This window comes from Anabas testudineus, chromosome 24 (genome assembly GCF_900324465.2).
Source record: "Anabas testudineus chromosome 24, fAnaTes1.2, whole genome shotgun sequence".
Classification (NCBI taxonomy): Eukaryota; Metazoa; Chordata; class Actinopteri; order Anabantiformes; family Anabantidae; genus Anabas; species Anabas testudineus.
This window is the reverse complement of record NC_046632.1, coordinates 18435713-18456258: the sequence shown is the minus strand read 5'-3', so window position 1 is coordinate 18456258 and position 20546 is coordinate 18435713. Positions and strand designations below refer to the sequence as shown.

The 20546-nt window shown below is 42.5% G+C and overlaps 3 protein-coding genes and 1 long non-coding RNA gene across 4 annotated transcripts; 2 read left to right on the top strand and 2 right to left on the bottom strand.

Annotated features, from left to right (window-relative positions):
- The first annotated feature begins 404 nt into the window (after nucleotides 1-404).
- Nucleotides 405-6032, top strand: hey2 (hes-related family bHLH transcription factor with YRPW motif 2). The gene is made up of 5 exons (XM_026342105.1): nucleotides 405-986; nucleotides 2163-2241; nucleotides 2318-2401; nucleotides 2641-2722; nucleotides 3884-6032. Exons 1-5 carry the CDS (start codon nucleotides 898-900, stop codon nucleotides 4570-4572), a joined length of 1023 nt encoding a protein of 340 aa, XP_026197890.1. The 5' UTR covers nucleotides 405-897; the 3' UTR covers nucleotides 4573-6032.
- A 363-nt stretch (nucleotides 6033-6395) lies between these two features.
- LOC113149804 (lactoylglutathione lyase-like) lies at nucleotides 6396-9774 on the bottom strand. The gene is made up of 6 exons (XM_026342112.1): nucleotides 9457-9774; nucleotides 8508-8590; nucleotides 8064-8204; nucleotides 7908-7975; nucleotides 7735-7824; nucleotides 6396-6710 (listed from the first exon to the last, which is right to left on the bottom strand). Exons 1-6 carry the CDS (start codon nucleotides 9523-9525, stop codon nucleotides 6619-6621), a joined length of 543 nt encoding a protein of 180 aa, XP_026197897.1. The 5' UTR covers nucleotides 9526-9774; the 3' UTR covers nucleotides 6396-6618.
- On the top strand, nucleotides 9525-12366 carry LOC113149805. Its single transcript, XR_003297591.1, has 4 exons — nucleotides 9525-9616; nucleotides 9986-10161; nucleotides 11658-11811; nucleotides 12278-12366. It is a non-coding gene; the product is annotated as an uncharacterized LOC113149805 (long non-coding RNA).
- On the bottom strand, nucleotides 11078-20416 carry bub1 (BUB1 mitotic checkpoint serine/threonine kinase). Its single transcript, XM_026342086.1, has 23 exons — nucleotides 20273-20416; nucleotides 20049-20108; nucleotides 19229-19370; nucleotides 18945-19141; nucleotides 18668-18782; nucleotides 18549-18592; nucleotides 17820-17995; nucleotides 17569-17687; nucleotides 17019-17488; nucleotides 16807-16850; nucleotides 16604-16723; nucleotides 16266-16376; nucleotides 15939-16017; nucleotides 15643-15727; nucleotides 15047-15224; nucleotides 14696-14762; nucleotides 13780-14591; nucleotides 13268-13368; nucleotides 12854-13015; nucleotides 12619-12776; nucleotides 12271-12448; nucleotides 11672-11778; nucleotides 11078-11565 (listed from the first exon to the last, which is right to left on the bottom strand). Exons 1-23 carry the CDS (start codon nucleotides 20293-20295, stop codon nucleotides 11367-11369), a joined length of 3747 nt encoding a protein of 1248 aa, XP_026197871.1. The 5' UTR covers nucleotides 20296-20416; the 3' UTR covers nucleotides 11078-11366.
- Nucleotides 20417-20546: the final 130 nt, after the last annotated feature.

Sequence of the window (20546 nt, the reverse complement as noted above, 5' to 3'; positions counted from 1 at the left end):
CTGTTAGTTAGAAGTTACAAACAGAGTCAGAGGAGAACGTTCGGTTTGTGTTGAATAAAGTAAAGTAGAGCTGTTCAATGTGCCGTACAGCAGCTGGTCAGTGGTCACACGGAGACTTAAAGTTGATTAAAATAGAACAGAATAGACCCTCGTGCTCAGTGTCTCTGCAGAAGTCCAGTCTGAAACCTGTTGCTTTATATAACGACTGTTTTCTGCCTGCCACACACACACAGGGGCAGACGGCATGTATTATCAGGAGAGAAGGAGCAGAAATCTCCCATCTCACATTTGTGTTTGAGTGGACGTGGGCGGTTCCACTGTGTGTGTGTGTGTGTGTGTGTGTGTGTGTGTGTGGCTCCCAGGCTCTGTGGGAAAGCTCGAGCAGCAGCAGTAGCAGCAGAGGAGGAGGAGGAGGAAGCACCGGTCTCCACTTCAGTCTGCAGCCGACACACAGGCCACCTGCCTCGGACTCTACTGGACACACGCCGCTGAAAAAAGAACTCTGTGTTTAACTTCTACTGACCTCAGTGGCTAATTCGTTTCCTGCTACTTGTGAAAGTTGTCGGTGACTTATCTTAGCTGAGGGATCGAACGTGTTGCTGGAGATGAAACGTGCAGTTTGCTCACTGGGATGAAATCTGATTCTCCATCAGCTCCTTTTGATGGAGTTCCTTCTTCAGTTCGCTTCCGTATCTCTGGAGCATCCTCACGATCCTCCTCTATCGTACCTGTGAAGATCAGTAGTTGAGACACTTCATTTGCTTTTTTTGCATAAAAACATCCTTGGACTTAAAAAAGTTTGTTTGGGGGTGAATTCTTCTTTTCTTTGTTGTGGACTTTAATAAACCTCCACGCCTCCCGGGGACAGAGAACCAGTCCTCCCCGGGTCCCTGAACCATGAAGCGGCCGTGTGAAGACAGCAGCTCGGCAGAGAGTGACATGGAGGAGGAGACCATTGATGTGGGCAGTGAGGACATTTATCCAGGGTGAGTTACTATATATTATACTATATATTATATCTATGATTTATTATTAAAGATGTTTCATTAACTTAATTTAACTGCAGACCATGAAATATAAACTCAGGTTTCTATAATATTACAAACATCACCTAAAAAAGGTAAATGATGTTAAACGATGTTAAATGACGTTAAATGATGTTTTCTGCAGATTGATCCATGTTCTTAAACATTATTTCTAGAGGAATTATTAATCCATTGTTTGAAAACTCAAACATATTTTCTGTCTTATCACATAAACACTGAGCTGCTTTAAAACCAGAGGTTTGTGACAACTCGCCAATTATTTCAGTGTCACACTTAATAAAGAATTCATAAAATAAAAACATGAAGGTACAATTCTAGAAATAACAGCAGGTAAAATAAAATGTAAGTAAACTAAAAATAAAAGTCCTGCACAAAAACAGATTCAACTACAAGCAATTAAAACTAAAACTCACTGATAAACAGAGAAGATGTCCTGTATTTCCCAGTTTCCCCTTTAACTGTGTCCAGTAAAGGTGAAAAACAGCAGTGAAAGTCTTCAAATCTGCAACTAAAAGAAATATTATTGATACATTTTAAAAGAATGTTACAGAAAAATGAAAAAATATCAAATATCAAGAATATGCTATTATATCAAATACTGTTGTTATAATTACAATAATTATATTACAGATGATAACTTAAAGAAAAAGTAAGTGAACTATAAAGAAGATAAAGACATTTGTGTTGGATCGATCAGATCACAGTTCACTCACTTTTTCTAACCACTGATGTGAAGTTTTTTGTTATTTTATATAAAATTAGACAGTTAATCTACAATACATCATACTTTAAAAGTTAACTTTGAAAGGAAACAGCTGTCAACTCATTTCCTCTGAAATAAAATCAAGTTTAAAGCAGCAGTGACACTGAAGAGAGATTTCTGCTTGTGCTTCATAAATGGATCCTTTTTGTTCTATGGTCTGCAGAGGGATTCGTGTTATTAGAAAAAGTGCTTATCATTTAAAACATCTGCTGTGAACATGTGGACAAACCAACAATCACATCAGAAGGAAATGAGATGATGCTGAAATCCTGGAAAAACCACAAAGTCACTTTTCTTCTGCATTAATCTCCAGTGTTTTTACAGTTTATTAACTCGGAGCATTTGTTTTTCAGGCACAGGAAAGCGTCCTTTATCAGATGTGGATCACCGACCACGACCACTCAAGTCATGGCGAGAAAAAAGCGCAGAGGGGTAAAGTAGTTCCTGTGAAAAAGAACTGCACTGGAGTTAAGTGGAAGTATTAACAGTTCGGTCTTTTGTTCTTCAGATCATCGAGAAGAGACGCAGAGACCGGATCAACAACAGCCTGTCAGAGCTCCGGAGACTCGTCCCCACAGCGTTTGAGAAGCAGGTGACAAAACACAACCAGTAGCAGTCTGAGCTTTTCAGAGCGTGGTGCTGCGTCTGGTCACCAGCTCTCTGGAGATGGACTGAGTCTTAAAACAGATGATGATGAAAACGTCCAGTGACAGTTTTACCTACACACAGATTTACTGGCGTCGTCCTTGTCTTCATTGTCTCAGACTGGGAGTGTTTTCTGTTTTTATGGTTAGAACTTGTCCAGCTCTGACGTTCGGTCTGTTTCATCAGGGTTCAGCTAAACTGGAGAAAGCAGAAATCCTCCAGATGACTGTGGACTATCTGAAGATGCTGCAGACGACAGGAGGCAAAGGTGAACGCGGAGTCAGAACCTGTTCCATCACAGTTCTCTGTTCTAAACTATACTAAGTACAACTAACTTCACTTGAACTACTTGTTCTGCTCTAACTCTCCCTGAACTCTTTCTGCAGCCTAAAGCATCATTTAGATCATTTACTAGTATTAATCTGCACTAACCCTCAGTTCTCCTTCGTTCACTTTCTAATACTGTGACAATAAAATAACCCCGAGAGGAGCCTGATCCTGAACGTGACCCTGATCATCACCAGCTGGGTTCCTGGTTCTTACTAAATAACAGCAGCAGTGTCACAACATCATCCACTCTCACTGTGCAGCTCTCCTCTACTGGATCCTGAGAACATCACATTTGATCAGTGTGTTCAGTACAGTCGACTGTGACCTGCTCACTTACAGCGGTAGAGGTGGTCATGAATGAACAGCCGACTAAGACAAAGACGAGGTGGAGCAGAGAGATGATGTTTAAAACCGAGGTGACGCTGAGGTTCTGTCATCAGAGCCTCAGTCTGTCTGGACAGAAGGAGGTGGTGAGTCCATGGGAAAGAGCTGCAGGATAAAAGAACCACTTGACCCTCAGTGGAGGGGTGTGAAGGAGGGACGGGGGGCAGCGTGGACAGGGCCGACGTCTCTCTGCAGCAGCAGCAGTGAGCACAGAGCAGAGACGGCACAAACACAGTGAGCTGAGCTGAAGCTGAACCACAGGAAACAACGAATCAGCTTCGTGTGTCTCAACACAGTGAAACAGTCGTAGAACAGAGGAGACGTGTTGGAGCGACAGGTGGAGTTCTGTGAATAGACAATGTAAATAAATGTCATTTGAAGAAGGTTTTATCAGTGTGGTCGTGAGGTCGTGGCATCTTGAGAGGTCAGAGGTCGGGAGATGAATGACAAGACAAGAAACGACCACAGAGATGAAAACAAACCTGAGAAATGTCCAAAAGGAGACGTGAAGATTAAAATAGAGAGAGTCTGCTCCTCACTGCTGGAGAGTCAAACCTGATTTTTCAGTTTGAGCTGGTTCATGGACGGATTTTAAGAAAATGGGAACCTGTGACCCCCCAAAACCAAGACAGGGGGTTCTAGTGCTGTGTCTGGTTGTCTGGTTCATGTTCTCTTTGCTGCTGGTTTTGTTCTGACCACCTTTATCTCTCTGCAGGTTTCTTTAACGCCCACATCCTGGCCCTGGACTTCCTGTCTCTAGGGTTCAGGGAGTGCGTCACCGAGGTTTCCCACTACCTGAGCGCCGTGGAGGGTCTGGACTCTGGTGACCCTCTGCGCTCTCGCCTCCTCTCTCACCTCACCTCCTGTGCCTCCCAACGTGATGCCGCCGCCCTCGCAGCTGCCTCCCACTCCCCACACCACCACCACCACCAGCAGCAGCAGCAGCGGCAGCCTCACCCTTTGCCTCACCCCTTCCATCCCCATCGCTGGGCTGCTGCTCTCGCCACTGCAGCTGCGTTCCAGCCTCTTCCAGCTGCTGCGGCGCCGTACGGACTGAGCGCACTTCCTGTTCCTGCAGATGCTGGGGCAGGTGGAGCCCCCCAGAGGCTGGCCTCCTCTTATTCCTCCCCCACAGACTCCTGCTCTCCTTCTTCCTCCTCTTCATCATCTCTCGTCCTCCCCTGCGCTCCCACTCCTCTCTCCGCCTCCCTCCTTTCCCTCTCAGCATCGTTTCCCATCGCCCTCCACGGAGCTTTCCCCATCCTTCCTCCCTCCTCCTTCCCCTCCACCATCACCACCAGTCCTCCGATCTCCTCCTCCTCTTCCTCCTCTTCCTCCCACACTCCTCACAGCAGCAGCAGTAAACCCTACAGACCGTGGGGAACCGAGGTCGGAGCTTTCTAACCACCCTGGCTGAGGACTAACCTCTGGTGACACTGACAACCTGAGAACACCTGTGAACCAAGTTTACTGTTTTAACACTTGATTAACTCTTTCACATTCACCTGCTGTTTTTAAAAACCTCAGCCGGACAATAGAAATGTTGAACCACTGTTTATTTCCTGGTTACTTTACTTTATTTTTAATATAAAGTTAAAAGACACCAACACATCACTAAGACATAAAGTCTTCTTCAGGGGATACTGGACGTGTCTCTTTAGATCAAACCAAATGAAATGACCAAAGACAGAAAAGTAATGACTCCAAACGTCTTTAGAGCCCAGACTCTAAATCTAAACTTCATTATTTACTGTTAGTATTGTGACGTCTCACCTCGAACACAGGTTTAAACTCTAATTCAGTGTTTGCAGCTATGAATGTAAAACTAATTCATCTGATGATTTTCTGTATTTTTCCTCCAGTCAACAAATCCTATGAAAAGAAAACTGAACAACATCTCAAGTATCATTCTGCCAAAAACACTGTCCACAAATACTCTGTAGAGCTCCACACGGTGATTAATCCACCACTGAATGTAGTCCTCAGTAACAGGACCATTTCCTCCTGGTAAAGAGGAAACTCTTGGTCTGTGAGGAGTTTTTTAAGATCCTGGACATCACCTGACTCGTGCTGTAAAACCATCAAATGGAAACTTTGACAAAGTCTCAAAAGAAAAAATAAATAAAAAACTGACGATTCTCAGGTTTGAAATTAGATCCTCATGAAACCAGTGATGATGGTTGTTCAACTTTGACTTTAGCAAAATAAACACTGATGAAACTCAACAATATTCAAAGACATTAAACGTGTTGCCACAGTTTTTATTATGTGTGTTTTACATGTTTGAATCGATCCGTGCTTCACCGTGTGCCTTTGTACAAATAAAGACGCTGCTATGATGAAAAGTGCTGCAACAGTAGAGGTTAATTACAGAGTGTTTAACGGACTGATGAGATGAACATGGATCCATCATCAGTCAGGATTTGATCCATTTGAAAGAAGCAAAGTTTGTTTCACTGCAAAAACCAGACTGTAAATAAGAGGAGATTTAACCTGCAGGAAATGACCAAGAAGTCAGTGAAGCTCAGTGTTTAAGTAATAAAAATAAAACATGCAGCTCTTATTTTCTGAAAGTATGGAGCTAATGATTCTGTCACTTGTGATTCATCAGTTCATCATCATGTATATTATAAATGTTTAAATGTCCTTTTTCTGTCAAGCACTTTAAAATCTGGTGCAGCTGTCGATCAGAGCGCTTCATCAACTAATCACAGGACAATCGACAGAATCAGGACTGAACGCCAGGTTGATCCTGCTGTGATTTAATGTAAAATAACCAGACGGCATTCACACGTTGGAAAAATTAACTGTGACATGTTCACAAGGATTCACACACACACACACACACACACACACACACACACACACACACACACACACACACACACACACACACACACACACACACACCCACACACCCACACACACACACACACACACACACACGTTAATGCACTCCTTCTTGCTCTTTGCCTTCATCTTGCAGTTGATTTACACGCTGAAATCACTGTTGCACCCGTTAAATCCTCATTTCCAGCTGAATGGAGGATTAAAGGCTGACAGGCCTGGGAACGGCTCCGTGGGCCGTAAATCCGACCCGGTCAGCCGACGAGGTTCTCACGCCGGGACACAGCTTTGAAGTGACCGACGGTTAATTAGGTGACATGAGGCGGTCCGAACTTCACACACAGACAGACACAGAACAAATAACGGGCCAGAACCTCTAGTTGAGGTATTTGTAGGTTATATTTCAGAGGCTAATGCTGTAATTTGTACTTCAGCTTAAATTCATTCAGATTCAATAGATAAAAATAAGTTTGCAGGTGCTGAAGACACTTTGTTTTAAATTCAGTCCAACAGTGGAACGATGTCAGAAGTGATCAGCAGCAGCACAAGAAGAAAGTTAAATGTCCAACAGGAGCTGGAGGTTAACAGGGAACATCTGTGTCTTTAAGACGTCATCACTGAGAACATGTCAGCAGGATTAAAAATCTCAATCCAGTAGCCGTCAGGATCCTGAATGAAGGCGTGATCCCGCCTACCTGTGAGGAAGAAGGAAGAGGTCAAAACACGTTTCACTGAGTCCGTGTACAGAGAACTCTGTTCTATTATCTAGATCTGAACAAGGATAATTCCAAGTACCGCTGAAGTCAAGTTAGAGCGGCTGCTTCATTATAGTGTTTTTAAAGCAACAAAATCTTTAACATCTGGAAAAGAGGACGGGACGTTTTGATTTATTGTGGTAGAAGCTGATAATCCAGATCAATCTGATGTCCCGTTAACTCTGAGCTCCATCTCCTGGTGAATCAGAAAACAGCAAGCTGCTGTTTTAAACTTCAGCTGCATGTTTAATCAGAAGTGTTTTACAGTGGAAGTCAGTTGTGGATCTTGGAGTACTGAATACATTCCAGGACTAAACTGAAAATCCAGGTCCCAAAGTTCAAACAGTCGACAAAAACAAAAAACTGCTGCAGCAACGATGAGTTGAAATGTGTGAAAAAAGAACAGCGTCTAAGGCAACAAGTAAGAAACCTGTGACTGAGAGTTTGTAAAGGTCCGAGCTGCAGCAGTTAGGAGGGACAAGAGGAGTCGGAGCCATAAGTCAAAGTGAACTGGTTGTTCTTAAAAAAGAAGACACACACAGTTGAACTTCGTGTATTTTCTCAAAACACGTCAGTGTTTCTGATTTAGCACAAAGATCATCTGCGTGAAGGACGCTGCAGGAAGTCAAAGAATGAATATTATAAACATATAGCTCTGTATCTGATCATTCAGACATTTATGCTGTTCACATTCACTGGTTTCACTTCAGCTCAGCATGAAAACAAATGAAGCTGTTTACACTGACGGGATTTGTACTTTGCAGAGTTAATTAATCTGAAATATTTAAGAATGAGTTGAGTAAATGTCACTAAACTAAAATTTCTTTATTTTATAACTTTCTTTATAAAAATTTACCTTTTTCTTTAAATCACGTTTAGTGTAAAGTAACTAACTTGTTGTTAAAGATGATTGTTGATTTGAAACATGATCAATAATATTTAGTGAAGCTGTTTTCCGACTCACCTGAGGCAGGTTTCTTCAGGAATTTCACTCCTTGCTTTTCAAAGAACTTACAGGCAGCGTGAACGTTGGGAACAGCGACGCCGATATGACCTGAGACAACACAACACGTTATACACACACACACACACACAACAGTACATGTGAGCTGCTCGTCATCTCATAAGACTTCTCACCAAATCCTAGGGGTTTGTCATTTCCGTGGTTGTACGACAGGTTCTGATCCAACTCTGATCCCCAGTTACTGACAGACAGAGAAACACAAGTCATCACATCACTCTGTGTGTCTGTGTTGTAGTGTAGTTGTGAGGTTGTCGTCATGCACTACGCACTGTGTGAGCTCTATGGTGCCTCTGCGAGAGAAAGTCCACGCCGTCCTCTCACTGACGTCAGCCGGGATCTCCGACTTGTCCTCGTAACCCAGGAAATAGTTGGTGAAATACATCGAAGGGAAGTCGATTTTCTGCAGCAACCTGGAAGCAGCCGAGCAGCACAGAGGATCAGAGGATGAGGAACCTCTGACCAGCTGAACAGAGCAGGATCAAGTCTGGACTGACTGACTTCAGGTCCTAATGTCTCAGTTCACGTGGCAACATCTAGTTTTGTTTTCAAATATTTGTCTCTAAGACTCTTCAAGTTACTCAAATCACATTATAGACTCGATCCAGCACCTTTGTGCTGAGGTGGAGGAAGATGCTGAAAACCTGAACTTCTACCAACTGCTGTGAATTGTTCCTCTAACGTTCGATTATTTGTACTTAGCATCAATGACTCACGTCAAACCCAGGATCCGTGTGTAGAAGTCCAGAGATCGAACGGGATCTTTGACCCTCAGCATCGTCTGCTGCATCATGTAATCCTGCAGAGACCAGAACACAAACAATCAACTCATTAGAAAACCATTCTCATTTTTCAGTATGTAAATATATTAATAGTCTAACAACAAACAGTGCTGGGTCATGTTGTGCACAGCCTGCTGGTCAAACAGCGGACAGCTGTGCAGGCAGTCATTCCAACCAACCACCATCAACCTGTACAATAACCGTGTACTGACAGAAGAATCATCTGGAGCTGAACAGACCTTCATTTATGTTTCTCATTCTTCATTTGTACTATTACACATCATGTATAACTAACTGTTTTCCTCTTTAACTGTCGGTTTCATCTGTTTGTATATGTACATATATTTGAATGTATCCATGCTACATGTATAGTAGAAGGAACAGACCTCCCAGGAGGTAACGATGGGTTTGATGTAATTCAGGTGATTTTAGTTTTGAACGGTAGTGGTCAGCTGGTGACGCCGCTGGTGACGCCGCACCGTGCGGCGTCAGAGCGCTGCAGAGCTTGGACACGACCTAACCCTAACCCTAACCCTAACCCTAACCCCCTAACCCTAACCCCCTAACCCTAACCCTAACCCCCTAACCCTAACCCAGCATTAAACTAGATTAAAGCAGATGTTAAAGAGCGAACCACCGGCCTTCGGCTCCTGCTGGTTCTGATCCTGTGCAGTGAGTTGGACTCTGTCAGATTCATGCAGCTGAATACAGGTTTTTCCAGCTCAGTAAACATCCTGACTGTCAAAGTCTGCAGCCGACAGGTCGGACTGGATTTACAGTCTCACCTGAGTCGGATCTTCAGCCGGAGCCGTTCATTAAAACCGACTCTAAGTTAATGAAAAGACAAAAACTGAAGTGGGTTCACAGAAAACCGGACTCTCACCTTGGTGCTGGCGTTTCCTTCTTTACAGGCAGCAGCCGCGGCCTCGTCCGACAGGCCCCCGGGCTCCATGACTCCCAGATCAGACTAAATGAACCGACAGGTGCCTCCTCACACTCACCTGTCCTGGGCTGTGCTGCCTTCAGGTGCTGCTCGTAAAGTTGTAAGTTTACCTACTGCACTTCACTTTACCCTGTTTCACATTCATTTCACCTTCAAAACATAAACCATCAGTTCCACACATAAAGTTAAATAGCATTTCATATGTGATATTTAATATATGACTAATAAAATACAGGTGTGAAGTCCAAAAGCTACATACTAATAACTACAGTTATAATAAAAATCAGCTCCATTAACACAACTGTAAAATTAAAATGACGTGCAGACTTGCTTTGACTTAAAATGATCATAAGTCACTTAATTTAACGTTTGCAATACATTTTCCAGCTTCTATATAAAATATTACTGGATTTGTCTTTATGGTTGTCCCCACTTGTCTGCTTCTAAATGTCTAAATTTCCTGGTTTAGACATTTCTGACTGACCCTGAACTGAGCGCAGGGGCCAGAGAGCTGCTGCTGCTTTCAGGTTCAGTTTGACCTGTTGAGAGAGAAACCACAACACTGAGGAGACACACAACAATGACTCAGGAGAGGAAGTCAAAGTCGTCCACTGAAGAACGTGTGTGAAATAAAACCATTAAAAGGTAAAGGAAGTCTGGCAGGAAACATCAATCACGGTCTAAGTTGTCTTTTGTCTACGAGGTTAAAAAACTCGAATCATTGTTTTAAAAAAAAGAAACTACCTGGTTATTGTTTGACATTAATCATCTGGCTTCCTTCACATTTGGTTGTTAACTCTGAGTAGAACGAGATTATCTGGGAAATCTGAGGATCGTCGCAGCGTTCAGGCACAAAACTGTTGTAATAGCTGCAGCTGCAGGTCTGAACAGGCAAAAGTGACACATCAGAGGTCAAAGAGTGGGTAAACTGATTTTAACACACCTTGAACTAATCTCCCTCACACCCTCAGAGTAGCAAGAAAACCACATCAGGGCTAATTTGAACCAGATAAACACTTTGTATTTGAATGACTGTGCAGAAGAGATTAGGACTCGGTTCATTGGTTAATGTGAATAAAGTCACGGCCAGTCAGACAATTTCAAATCCTGCATATTATTACTTTAGGGTTGGTTTTAAAAATTGACAGTGATCAGTGTGATCACCCTTTTGAGACTGATTTCATGAGGACGTTATAATTTGTAGTCATCTGGAGATTTGATGGTGGAAAAATAAGGTGCTCGTGTTTCTAAACGACCTCATTCTTATCTTTAACATTTAAAATATGTCTTATCACATCCTCTCACATGCCTCTAGCAACAGCTCTGCTCTAAGCTAAACTTGGCCAGTTTAGTTTCATCAAGTCAATTTATTAATGGAGCTCTAATTTTAAGTTTTCTTATTTAAAATAGGACAAAGTAAAATACAGCTTCCTCTTTATGGAAACGAAAAATAAACAACATTCATTCTTAAATACTAAAGTAAAGAAAATAAACTAAACTAAAAAGGAACAAGTTGCAGCCAAATGAGGAATCAACTGTACGGCAAAGGAAGGAAGGGTCATCTAAACACAGAGTTTATTCTTCAGCAAAGAAAAAATGATATAAAAATTACATTTTTTATGTACAAATTGTGCTCAAATAAAATCCGATACTCAAATTCTCTTCCATTAATATTTCCCCTAAAATCTCTTCTGTGTATCATCTGTAAAAAGTTAAAAGGAGGCTAAGAAGTTTAGTTAGAGGTGGTTTTTCCTAGTTTTTAAAGAAAATAAGGAAAAAGGAAAGAGGTTGAAGATGAATAAAGCAGTTCAGGGTAAATGGAACGAGCAGGTCCTCTGATGGTGGTGCTGTCATTTCCGAGAGGCCTTGCGGTTCTCCAGCAGCAGAACCACCAGGCGGCTCTTGAGCGTCGACAGTTTGCTGCTGTAGTTTTGCTCCAAGATGGATGTCAGTTTGCAGCGGAGGCTCTGCAAGCTCGGAAGTGATCTGGAATCGGGCACGTTGAGCAGCGTGTGGAAGAACTCCAGCCACAAGTCGCTGTGGGGGTTTCTGTGCAAACAGACACATATGATTGTGTTAGGCCTCACCGGTGGTTCCACTGAAGTAAAGTTTGTCTGACTTTCATATTCTCTGCTCTGCAGTTACGTTGATTTACCTTCTGAACACACCATTAGTCTTCCAGACACCACCTTCATTTGTGACTTGCATGTACGTCCCAAACAACATGCAGTACACTGTTCCTGCTATTCCAAAGTAGTCCGTCTGAAAACACACGAGGAAGAGGCACAAAATACAGTAAGAACTACTACTATTACATATTATGTGCAAAAATGTTAAATTAAATAATCATAACGGCTGTGGTGAAGATTCTCAGTCATCCATGTAAAGTTATCTGGAAGCTGAGTCATTGCAACTGGACACATTCCTTCAAAAGACAAAGGACGCTCAATTGAGGACAGAAGATAAGTAGTGCTAGAGGGGTGTGAGAGAAGCCCCACATGTGCAGGCAGTAAACTCCCCTCCAGAGGTGGAGGTGTTAGACAGCAGACAGGCCGCACTTAATGAGGGCGTATGAGGGCTTGTAGAGGTCTGCTCATAAACCTCCATCTATTGTACTGAGTCTACTCAGGTGATGTGAGCTTGAGACCATTCTGGAGGAGAAATTTGAAGTTTCCACCTAACGAGAAAAACGTCCAGTTGCCACGACTCAGTTTCCAGATCATAGAAACAGCAGCACATCCCGTGTGTCCTCACCTGATAGTTCCAGGGTTTTCCGCTGATCATCTCTGTACACTGGAAGCCTGACGTCAAACACCTGGCAGTGAAAGCGGTGCCTTCTGGGAAAAGCTCCATGTCGATGCTCTGTCCGAGGTCGATGAGGACAAGGCCGTGGTCGACGTTCTCCGAATCAAAACACTTGTTCTCCATGAACCTGAAACGTGAGCGTCAGTAATGATGATGTGTTTCAGCAGCGCACGTCAACTAAAAATGTTAACGCTAAATAATAATTACGTGGAAATAAAACCTGCTGCTAATTTAGTCTCATTAACTAAATATCTCCTGCAGGTGCCCAGGATATAATAAACAGTTGTTGATGGTCACCTCTCTCCCAGCAGGAAGTTGTCAGGTTTGATGTCGGCGTGGACGATGTTGATACTGTGCAGCTGCTCCACCATGTGCAGCATACAGATGGTGAAGTACATGACCAGAGGCTGAGGCATCACCTTATCGCTCAGGGTTTTATAGATGTTCACTGCGTTCTAAAGCAGAGTCACAGTTTCATTATTAAGTAGGACACAGTTGGTTCATATTATTGAGAAACACGACATGTACTTACCAGTAGAGTTCCATAGCCGTGAAGCTCCCCGAGCAGCACACTTCCATTGTTGAAGATGTGAGCTGAGCGGATGTTGCTGTAAAGGTGACGAACATCGGGCTGCAGTCGAGCGTCCAGCTGTGTGTTGATGTAAAACTCCCAGGGATTGGCCGGCTTCTGAACCTGTGTTTATTTTAGAAAGACTCAGACTTGTGCTAAACACTTCACATTCTACAAATCATTCACGCTATAAACCCATTTACAAATCTACAGATTAACACTCTTGAATTAAAGTTATGAATTTAACTAGAAGGAATATGCTCCAAAACCATCATCATCATCATCATATCAGGTGTGGATATGCTGTACTGTTGGACATCATTACATAACAAAAGGTCACAGACAGGACTACAGCACTGTTCACCATCATCTTACCTTTAAAACCACCTTCTCTGAGGTCATGGGGTCCGTAGCCTGGTAGACTGTTGCAAAAGCACCTTCACCGAGAATACAGTCGACTCTCAAAGACGCTTTTCCTGTCAGAGGAGGAACATTTACAAATTGTGACTTCATTCAGTTCTTCTCAGTGTCCAACAACTGTAAACACCTCTGGTCTGTTTGAATGAATAGTTAACATCAAAACTATTTTCAAATGAATAATTAATTCTTGTCATTTCTCTAACAAACATATTTCTAAACTTCATAATTGCTGCTGCCTCTCAGGTGTAGTCAGTTTGTGTTGAGTCTATTAACTAAATAGTTCCAGTATTTCAGAAAACACATTTATTTTCTTTTTAGCTTCATTGCGTTGCAGCAACGAGCAATAAACTAAACAAACGAGACCCCTGCTTCCAGTCCCATGCTACTATAATAGTAATAATAACAATCTTATCTTATAAACATGTTAATAACAGATCAATAAAACCAACTGCAGCCTTGTTTCTCACCCATGCTCAGGGTCATCTTTGGGCTGATGTTAGGTATGTTGCACTGCCAGGTGATGCAGCGGGGGTGAGAGGTGAGAGGTGGGGTGAGTGTCGACAGCAGACCAGAGATCAGTTCATTATTCCAGGGATCGGAAACCAGCTGGACTGCTCCTGTCTTTGCTGGTGTTGCGCTCATGGACACGTCCATGCTGGGCCTCAGGCCTCTGTCTGGACTCATCATGGGCTCGTCCACAGGGCTGAAGTGCGGCTCCATCGGGCTCATGGGCACGTCAGCACACACCTGTGGTTTCTCTGGACTCATAGGGACCTCCAGGGAACTGGGTCGGTGGGGACTTAAGAAGGCATCTAGGTCTGGCTCAACCGTGACCTCAGGGCTTCTAATGGCCAGCCAGTTCGGTTTGACAGAACATTCTGGGCTCATTGGAACATCACATGCTTGTTCTGGACTGCCAGGTCGATCTAGATCTTCCAAGATCTTGAAAGGTTCATTTCTGGGTCCGACTGAACTCTCGGGTTTCTGTGAGATCAGAGAGACCTGTTTGCAGGGCTGCTCTGGGCTTGTGTACACCTCCCAACCAGGTCCTGTGGTCCTAAAGACGGAGGAGTCGGTTGGACAGAGCGTCTGGTCTCTGAAGGAAAGCACAGCAGGCGGAGGAGGCTGCACCATGGTGATGGAGGAGGTGGTCAGACAGTGCTGGGCTGAGGCGAGACCTTCACCGACGATGGTGCCTTGTCTGGCAGAGGACGGAACCATCTGACTGACGGCTGTTTCTGAGAGCTTCTCGTCAGACGGACTCTGCTCCAGGATGGGGCTGGGGGGTGGAGATAACAGATGTCAGACTCCAAAAACGGAATCAAAAATGTTCTCATCAGATTATAAGACAAATTAAAGCTACAGTACATAAAATGAGCTAACCTGAGTTTTTTGGGCTGACGTCTAATAAAAGCATCGTCCTCAGCATCTCCGCCGTCACACTGGTTCTCTGGAGAGTGAACAAACTAGGTTAAAGCTCGAACCTTTGAATCACAGCTTTACGAGAGAGTGTTGGTGCAATTTGTGTATTTTGATAAAACAATGTGACCAAAGTAAGCACTTGTTCTGCTAACTCATTTTATATGAGTGTCTATTTCCCTGATCATTGATTAATCATTTTTCAAACTTCACCTAACTGTTGTGTGTAAATGGGGCATTGTGAAGCTGAATTACCTGTTGTACATAAGATAAAAACATGCTATAGGTTGCAGCTGAGTGTGTGAGTCCAATCACCTTTGTCCTGGTAAAAGTTGCTGCTCAAAGGAGTTTTGTGTGTGAAGGGAGTGGAGACAAACTGGGCCAACATGGCGAAGTCTGTGGTGCTGTTGGGACACGCAGCCAGAGAGTTGAGAGAGTTGTAGCGAGCTCCCCACATGGTGCTCTCATCTGGCATCAGGTCTGGAGGAGTCTCCTGATTAGGACACAGACGGGCATCAGGAGCCTTTCTTTACACATGGCAGGAACAGTGACATCCAGTGGCTTTTAAAACTCACAGCAACTCTTCAACACCTCATATGTACTTAGAGACTGATATTCATTAGACCGTGCTATTGCTTTTATAAAATTATTGCTTGGTACCAGGTAGAAATGTTAAAATACATGATCCTAATAGAGCGCTGGGTTTTATAATGACTATTTCACTGCTAAACCTTTGAAACTAAACTAAATAAGAAAAGCTACACATGAACATGTTTTTTCCAGGCTAGTTATTCATGTCTGTACAATAACGTGACATTTTTGCCCTCTGATTGTGCCTGATAGTAGAAGCAGTTTGCAAAGTGATGTTTGGTTTGCAGCTGAATCACAGCGTCTGCTTTGTCACTACTCACGTTAGGTTTGTCTGGTTTAGACACTGGGACTACAGCCAGCGCTCTGATTGGTTGGGACTTCTCACATGTAGGTGGAGCAGCAGCACTGAACAGAACAAGAAAAGAACAACCAGAACAATATAATTAATGAATGTTCATTCATTTCATCATAAAATATACAGTAAGAGGCGAAACATGTTCTGTTGCACACAAACACTTGAGCCATGCAGTGGATGAATCTTTAGTTTTACAACATTTATTTAAGATATCGATGCTGTGTGCTGCTCGCTCTCTGGTGGCCTACAAACTATATTTACCAGCCATTTTCTTTGTCTTCATCCTGGAAGATGGTGAACGGGGCCGTCGTGGTAGGTTTAGTGAACGAGGAGGCGCCACCTTCAAATCATTGAAAGACAGACACAGTTTGGTTTTATATCAAGAAACAGCAGCAAAACTAAAATTAATAAAGACAAAAGTATCATGTAAAGACTGAAACATTTTTTTATTTTTGTACAATTTGTTTCATGTTATAGCTTCTTTGTTGAATGCAGAGAAAGAATATGAATATTTAATATATGAAAAACAGATGATGATTTCAGTCTTTACTCATCATTTAGAAACATGAATGTTTGCAGCCTATTTACCATTTCTTGTATATCTGGTATCAGACTCCTTCTCAGCAGCATGGAACACTGATGTGTTGCTGAATGGGTCGTCTAAAAGAGTCGGAGCCTGGAACATATCCATGATCACATCTGGACCCAGATGAAACCCAGAGTAAATGTTATTCAGTGTAAAATGAAGGTGCAACAAAAACCTGGACCGCAGACTGTCTGCAAAATGCCTGAAGACATGGTGTACAACCTGAATGAAGCTTTAATCATGGCAACTGAAAATCTCAAAATTGAACAGGGAAGAAAATGCACAAACATAATCTACACGGTTACACAGGGAAAACACTACAGTGTACAGCAGTGCTCACCCAGAGCTTCCCTTGTGTTGACAGTGGGTGACGGTAGCACCCTGGATGGTGTAGCCTGAACAAAGCCCAGTGAATTGTTAGGAGTGATGTGAGACAGATTAGCTGTGCCGCCCTGTGACACTGAGAAACACAGAAGGAGATTTTAGGTTTGAAAACATTAAGAAGAAGCTATGATTGAACAGATAAATAAGTGGTTTACTTACTATTAAGTTTCTCCTCCTCCGGCTCCTGGAACTGACTGACATCTCTGATAAAAAAAGACAAATGTATTAGAGGAGTAATCTGGAGATAGAGACAGGCGGCAGGGTTTGTTCTGCTCAGACATCACTGTGATTAATGTTAAATATCAACACAGCTGTAATACTAAAACTCAAACATAGCTAAAACATTTTTTTAATTGTTGGGGAAAACTCACTGATGCTGGACGTTGCTCTCCTGAGATCGACTGTCCTCCAAGCTACTTGGCTGAAGTGGAGCCTTCTGGCTGAGAACATCCGTGTTCACAGCAGAGATGGAGGCAGTTTGGTGGAGCGGCTGGTTCAGAAGCGGAAGCTGCACCATTGGATTTTGGGCCAAAGATGCTTGTTCCATGGGCAATGAAGTCGGTGCTGCTATGGGCAAATGAACACTACGGTCAGCCAGGACTGAGGGATGATGGGATACATGTGAGCTCAGGGGGTTTGTGTCAGCAGCCCCTGTGTAGTCCTGCTGCTGAGCAGGGACATCGATGGCGGTGGCGGCAGCCTCATGGATGAAGGTTGGCTCTGTGTGTAATCTCAAGCCGAGAGAGCGTCTGCTGCTCAGACGATTCGAGGGTGGAGGACGCTCAAAAGACTGCTGGGTAGGGTTGGGGTTCAGACTGGTAGCTGGTTCTACTACTGACATCTGCAGAGAAGGTTCAAATGTCATTTACACCATTTTCACATTAACGGCTGAGTATTGTTACACTTGACTCTCAGTCTTACCCTCTGTGATGAAGGCTGGTTGGGTAAAAGTCCACAGGCTTCCAGATCCTGGTTAATTTTCTCCAGTAGAGATTTAATGCTCATGATGCCCTCCTCTTGTTCCCTCAGCCTCTTCTCCTCTTTAAGCAAAATTAAACAGATGAATCAAAATTAAAACCTCAATAAGTAAAACACATAATTTGAGTCTCATTTTATTGTCTTCTATAATGATCTTATTCTACTGCAGTTGAATTTAGGAACCACTGACTTACTATTTTCTCTGAGTTCTCTTTCCTGCTTCTCACGGAGGTATTTTTCTGCTCTGACCTCTTCAAAGCACAATTCAGATTCTTCACAAACAAGTAGTTCCTTGTTGTATTCTGCCACAGTCTGAACGCTGGGGCCTTGATTGGAGGGAATCATCCCTGAAGTCTCAGAGCGGGAGACTCTGTGGAGGAGTAGTTCAGATAATGTCATGTGTCATGTCGTCACCAGGTTATTTTGTTTTTTCACACCTGATGATGCTTGATCACAGCTTGTTTTACTTTTACTGACAGTGGACATACAGCACATCTCTAAATGTAGTTTTCACAGTGGAGTCAAACATGTAATGATACATAATGAAGTTATAAAAGTATGTAAATAAGTTAACTGAAATGAGACAATACTGATATGATACTCATATATGATAATAATAGAGTTATAATGCAATAACAAAGAGTGAAAGTAAAATATAATATACACATAATTAAAACAGGTAAAAGTGAAACATAACCTTGGTTTATACTTGTAACTTAATTACAATGTCACATGTCAAAGTCTTAAAAGAAGATTGACTACCTTTAGAACCACCTTTAGAAGTTCTACCCAAAAATTGAATTCCTCCAATTTGCACCAGTGTAACACTATCTCTGACCCCGCGTTTACAATGCTACAGACCACCGGCACCAAGGTAACACAGAAACATGAAATTCAACTTGAAACAACAAACATGAACTTACATTATGGTGGTTTTAGGTTGTTTGGGTAGACAGTCCGCTGAGGCCTGTGAAAGAAGACAGAGTATTAGTGGGTTTGAAAAGCAGACATGGGGCTACTCAACGGTTATTAATATACTCACCTTCATCTGAGCAGCTTGGTCTCTGTGGGATGGGATCTGATTGGTTAACTGGGAGTCCAGCAGAGGGTTTCGACCTGATCCCAGGGCCTGGCTTCTGGTTCTGATTTGAAACTGCCTGCAGAACAGATTATTAAAGTTACTGTTGTTCTACAGTGAACAGTGCACAAATCAGTTTAAGACAGGAAAGTAGGCAGTCTTGTTTTCCCCTTAATTTCATACACAACCCAGTGAAAGTAGGGAGCACTCTGAGTTGTATCCACGGTATGTTTGTTCTTACCTGTATTCATGCAGAACTGTATCTGCTGGCTGAGCTTGGTTCTCCATTGCTTTCTGGTACACAGCTTCAGCCTGTTCATTCATGCCTCTGTGCTCAAACTGCTGTGCCCAGGCCACGTAAAGAGCAGCAGTCCTGGTGCCAACGCCCTTACTGTAGATGTGACTGTACAGGGCATTGGGGTTGGAATTATAACTGGCCTGTAAGAAAAAGGATTGTGTGAGGTTGAGACAATGTGCGACAGCGTGACTGTTGAACCATAATGTAATCTTACTAATAAGACCTACACATTTGATGCAGTAGTTCACATATCTGATGTCATTTGCATATCGTTCGACATTCAAAAATTTCTCTACAAGTCTGTTGAACACCACTGACATCCCGTTGCCACCATTCGCAGGTAATGTTTTCTCCAGATACTCCACAAACCTGCAACAACACACATATTTATACTCTCTCAACTGTCAGTGCAAATGCAATTCAAGTAGAATTCAAGTAGCTGGAAACTGTTACAGAGAAAGTAATAACGAAGAAATTAGGATAAATGTAATGTAATAAAAGTCATTGGGCTGCGATAGAAAAATGGTTATATATTATACAATGTAGTTGCTGCATTTCTTTGTAAATATGAAAAGATCCTAACCAACTGTTGAAAAGAGTTATTGTGTAAAGTGGAAAGGTGTCTTTTATTGTGTAAAAGATGTGTGGAAACGTGTTGATGCATCTTTGTCTTTCAAAATATTCAAGGTTTTACTGAAATTAAATAATAGAATAAATCATTTCTTAAAGTTTGATTCCCGTCCCAGTGTACTCTGTATGTTATTTAAAGAATTTATTTTCCCAACAGTTTGCATAATATCCTGTGACATGAGAATAATTTGATGTTTTGAACACAGCTCATTTCTAAAGTCTATTTAATCAAGCAACAGACCAATGCAGGAGGTACACAGACAACAGAAACGTTCAGGGTTTTTATCTTGAACGTTAATATCTGATTTATTTTTTATTAAGAATAGTTAAGCTGTCACCTAGTAACCACCACTAACTATTGGTTGACAAAACTCAAACACTGCAAAGGCACCGACTGTTAGCTAACAAATTACTCACTTTTCCCACGGATCCAGTAGGTCATCTCCTGCGTATGAGCTCAAACTGTTTTCAAAACACCTGCAAAAACATGTATGCACAATTAAATGAAGGCAGCGTTTTGAAAGACGGCGTTTTTGAGAAATTAGTAATGATAAAGGGATTAGTGGTTAGCCAGTGCGGCTAAAGCTAACTGCTAGCTGTAAACCAGAGCCGCGTAACGTCAACGTTCAGTTGTGACTTACTGTAAGTATGTGGCGATATCCATTTCGCTTACAGTTTAAAAACTGAACAGTGCATTAACAAGCAGTTTCAAGTGTGGTTGATTAACTTTCCTAAACCTTTTCCTCACATCATTGTCATGTTTGTCTCCGAGCTGAGCAGCTGCTAGTTTCTAATACATTTGAAATTTCGCGCTCAGCCAATGAAATCGCGAGAATACAGCAAAACCACGCCCACAAGTGTGACGTTTTTCCGGGTAAAACAAAACATGATTTTTAAATTTACAACTTTTTAGAT

Coding starts and splice junctions, on each gene's coding strand:
- hey2 (XM_026342105.1), top strand. CDS start 898: ATGAAGCGGCCGTGTGAAGACAGCAGCTCGGCAGAGAGTGACATGGAG. Junction 987..2,162: donor AGTGAGGACATTTATCCAGG/GTGAGTTACTAT, acceptor TTTGTTTTTCAG/GCACAGGAAAGCGTCCTTTA. Junction 2,242..2,317: donor CGAGAAAAAAGCGCAGAGGG/GTAAAGTAGTTC, acceptor TTTGTTCTTCAG/ATCATCGAGAAGAGACGCAG.
- LOC113149804 (XM_026342112.1), bottom strand. CDS start 9,525: ATGGAGCCCGGGGGCCTGTCGGACGAGGCCGCGGCTGCTGCCTGTAAA. Junction 8,591..9,456: donor AAGGAAACGCCAGCACCAAG/GTGAGAGTCCGG, acceptor TGGTCTCTGCAG/GATTACATGATGCAGCAGAC. Junction 8,205..8,507: donor ACACGGATCCTGGGTTTGAC/GTGAGTCATTGA, acceptor GGCTGCTTCCAG/GTTGCTGCAGAAAATCGACT.
- bub1 (XM_026342086.1), bottom strand. CDS start 20,295: ATGGATATCGCCACATACTTACA. Junction 15,728..15,938: donor GAAGACAAAGAAAATGGCTG/GTAAATATAGTT, acceptor TGTTCTGTTCAG/TGCTGCTGCTCCACCTACAT. Junction 12,777..12,853: donor ACGGCTATGGAACTCTACTG/GTAAGTACATGT, acceptor ACTCTGCTTTAG/AACGCAGTGAACATCTATAA.